Genomic DNA, 3,932 nt, shown 5'->3' with positions numbered 1-3,932 from the left:
TTTAGTAACCTGTTATAAATTGTAATAATGTCTTTATTAATCATTAATAAATCATGTATTGAAGCTTAATAGAATACTTATAAGCCATTAATTAGTGGCTTATACAGTTCTACAGTTCTTAATGACATTGGCTGTATGTTTGGGGTCGTTGTCCTGCTGCAGAATACGCCTCCATGATGGTATTGCATGATGGATAACTATCTGCCTGTATTTCTCAGCATTGAGGACACCATTAATCCTGACCAAATCTCCAACTCCATTTGCAGAAATGCAGCCCCAAACCTGCAAGGTACCTCCGCCATGCTTTACTGTTGCCTGCAGACACTCATTATTAAACTGCTGTGATCAGCCTGTCAATCACTGCGGTCTGTGTTGAGGCCACACCCTTGCAGGTCTTTGATGCATTTTTTTACATTTTCTGAGAGGGAGAGAGCTATCAGAATAGTAACATTTAAAGTATGACTATTTGTGAGTGTTAGTGACGTGGCTGTTACATTTATACAAGTACTGGTCTACCAGCACACACGCATGATGTAGTATGCACACGTAAACATAGAATGGAACTGAATATATTTGACCGTAGATCCAACCTATTGTCACCAATTTATCACAATATCTCATCCAGCTATTCCAGTCAGTATCGGACCAATATCCAATATTCATATATAATCAGTATCAGATTGCTGCATATTTGCATGATGTCTGCAGCTGAAAAAATAATGGGAATTCAGCTTTGCTTTTTCCTCTGCTACCTTAAAGACCAGCTCATCAGTCACAGCAAAGGTCCTGTCCAGTTTTCCTGTTAGGTTGTTGATCTCTTTCTGGAGCTCCTTAGTGTCTAACAATATCTGAAAGCAAAGTGAGCACAGTGTTGATGAGCGGATACACAGCACACACTGATTGCAGTAACTTCACTGAAATGAATTAGTTTCTCTTCAAAATGCTGCCATTTTAAATGCTACCATGACTGGGCCATTACACTGCTGTACAGAGCACAGAAATCAAAGTTGTCAGAATATATTATGAGGCCTGACAGAAGGCCACCTGTCTACAAACTGGGTCTATTCAAACTAGCTGCGTTTGCTTGCTTGCTTTACATATTAGTTATGCCCAGAGAAATTCAGCTTCTTGTCATTTGTTTTTAGATGTACCTTTGTAATTTCTTCCTTTTGTTTCTTGATGTTGCTGACAATCTCTAGAATCCTCTGAGTGTATGCTGACCGTGACACATCCTGGGGAAGATTCTCTAACTCTGTTACCTATGTTGGAAGAGAACAGGCACAATACAAACAATGAAACACACATTAAGTACAACCAGCAAGGTGCTAACAGAAAACTAACCTACCTAACTACCTAACTCAATTGTGACAGAATTTAAAAAAAATACTGTGACAATTGCAAAAGTAACCTATGAGTACACATGCGCTAATAAAGGTAATCTAAAACTTATTTACTAGCTTTCAAACGAAATGTAGAATTTTAGTCCATTACCAGTTGTTTGTATATTTCTTCCTTCTTCTTGGCCTCATCTGTAGACACACGGATTCTGTCATGCAAAGACTTGATTTCAGACAGCTTTCTGGATGACTCCAGCTAAGGAAAATGGAGACAAATGAGCACAATCGAATTGAGTTTCTACTGCAACAAATGAAGTGACCAATGTGTTGTTAGGCACTACTTACATCTTGGTTGCTGCAGATTTCTTTGAGTCTTCGGTGCTCGTCGATGAGTGGAGCACGGTGTTTTTCCCACTGAGAGGCCAGGTTCACCACCCGCTTGGCACTGGCCTCCACCAGAGCCTGGAGCAAGAGACACACGTTTCTACTATGTATGAGTTTCCTGCTGGGTTTGATGACAGACACCTCAATCAGCCCTCTTACCTGAAGCTTTAGCAGGTTGTTGTCTGCATCTGGCAAAAGGTCGATTGTTTTCTTTTTCACCTGCATCTTCTCCTCTTTTTCAGAGTTTCTCTGCTCTCTATGCTTCAGCTCATCCAAAACCTACACCAAAACACAATGCACATGTGAAACAATAATTATGCATTTTGTACCTACTGTTATGGAAGCTCACATCTACTCCACATTATTCCAAATACATCAGTGTAAACTCACTGGTACCTCCTCATCTACAGGCAGGTCTGACATTGTGGCTCCCTCCTCAGACAGAATCGAGACACTGTAGATAACGATATCCTCTATTTGAGTAATGACTTCCCTCTATCTACCTCACAGTTTAAAAATGTTTGATCATGAATACTTTATTACTTCAAGTATCTTTAATGAAAGGAAGGGTAGGACTCAAAAGACAAAAGAGAAGTGTCAATTCACTCAACTCACTCAATAATGGTTGAGCACCATTAAGTAGGAAAAATTATAATAATAGTGAGAAGATCCATCCAGAAGGGATTTCTCACTGGATTCTCAACAGCAAACTGTGTTTACTGGGTGGTGGGCACTAGTACGAGACCTTCATCAGACCTTTTTTGATGAAGGTGTAGTTCTGAAATGTCGCAAACAAATATTGCAAGTTAGACAGCATTTATTTTTTGCAGCTTTTGATCTACCTATCCCACTCCTAATGAAATACATGTGCAGGATTATTTCGTCTAATCTCCTAATCTAAAAAACACAACCCAGAAAAACGTAATAAAACAAACAAGATGGTCCTTGTTGGTCCTGCTTTTTTTGTTAACAGGTTTGTGTTTGAGTGCATGTGTAGATTCACAGTTGGAAACCAAAATATTTTGATTAAAGATTTATATAAAACTGACATTATCATCATGTCAGTCTTCCTCAATTCCAAACACAAAATATTTGCTGGTTTAGAAGAGCAAGTGAACAGCTGGACCGTTTACAATAAGTAAATCATGTCTAGGTTACATCATTAGTCCATCAGGATAAGCTGAGGTGTGTGTGTGTGTGTTACCTGTGTATTAGTGACACTCATGTGCTTCATGTCTGCAGCTAGCTGGTCAACATCACTGCAGAGCTGCTGCAATTGCTGCTGGAGTGAAGTCAGTTCCTCCTGCTGATGGAGCTGGATATCAGTTTCTGACTGATGCCCAGTGGGGATGGAGCTGGTTACTGCAGCCGCCTCCTGGAGGACACACAAGTGCATTAAACTCCTAAACATCCTCTATTTTAGGTTCTGTCCATAGAGTGCTCCTCACCTGAGTGAAGGAAAACTTCTGGGTGTGGGTGAAGTGGGTGCCCTTGGTCAGGATGTGGTCAGAGGGGGCAGAGCCTCTGAAGTTCTGCAGTAGCTCAGACAAGTCAGAGGTGGAGCATGGACCACCCAAGGCACTTTCAGGAAAGGGCAGTGCAGCAGAACGCAGCTGCTCCTCGATGCGTTTACGCAGCCGGTTCAGTTTCCTGGAGCGATACTCCTGTTCATCAACAGATAAACTCATTTGTTATTGCAGCCTTTCCTGAAAAGGCATAGGGCATCCAACACTAACCTTTTATGTACACTACAGTTCATAAGTTTGGAATCACCTTCACCTGTCATATTAATGTTTTTCTTCTTTCCTTCAATAATGGCTTTTTTAACAGAGATAAAAACTGTACTCTGTTTACATTTGAAATAATTATTAATTCCTGATAATGGCCACCTCCTCTGGCATTATTCCTTACATATAGTATACATGCTTATGTATATATGGGTAGATAGATTGCACTAGCTTCTAATTTCTACATCAGTTGCTGGAGCTGAGGTAGAGCAGCTGAACAATTTTACGTTCCTGGGAATCAACATCACAGAGAACCTATCATGGTCTTCTCACATCTCCACCCTAGTCACAAATTGGCATGGGATGTGCCCGGCCCAGTGAATTAAATGTTAAAACTCTCTATTGGTTGCTTATTTCTTATACAACTAGGGATGTCACAAGAGCCAATACTTTCATACCAAAATTTTGAAAACTTGACGGTACT

At 40.4% G+C, this 3,932-nt stretch overlaps 1 protein-coding gene across 1 annotated transcript in view; it reads right to left on the bottom strand.

Moving 5' to 3' along the window:
- ccdc22 (coiled-coil domain containing 22) overlaps positions 1 to 3,932 on the bottom strand; it is a gene marked incomplete in the record, with an annotated part of 16,645 nt that overhangs the window by 2,329 nt on the left and 10,384 nt on the right. The window contains 7 exon segments of the mRNA XM_035656314.1: positions 753 to 848; positions 1,152 to 1,259; positions 1,492 to 1,593; positions 1,683 to 1,799; positions 1,881 to 2,000; positions 2,926 to 3,096; positions 3,170 to 3,385. Of these exon segments, the coding sequence (XP_035512207.1) occupies positions 753 to 848; positions 1,152 to 1,259; positions 1,492 to 1,593; positions 1,683 to 1,799; positions 1,881 to 2,000; positions 2,926 to 3,096; positions 3,170 to 3,385 (930 nt within the window).

This window comes from Morone saxatilis, unplaced genomic scaffold, assembly GCF_004916995.1.
Source record: "Morone saxatilis isolate NCDOM2014 unplaced genomic scaffold, NCSU_SB_2.0 Contig15, whole genome shotgun sequence".
Classification (NCBI taxonomy): domain Eukaryota; kingdom Metazoa; phylum Chordata; class Actinopteri; family Moronidae; genus Morone; species Morone saxatilis.
The sequence above is the reverse complement of the archived record's forward strand: the minus strand, read 5'-3'. Positions and strand labels throughout refer to the sequence as shown.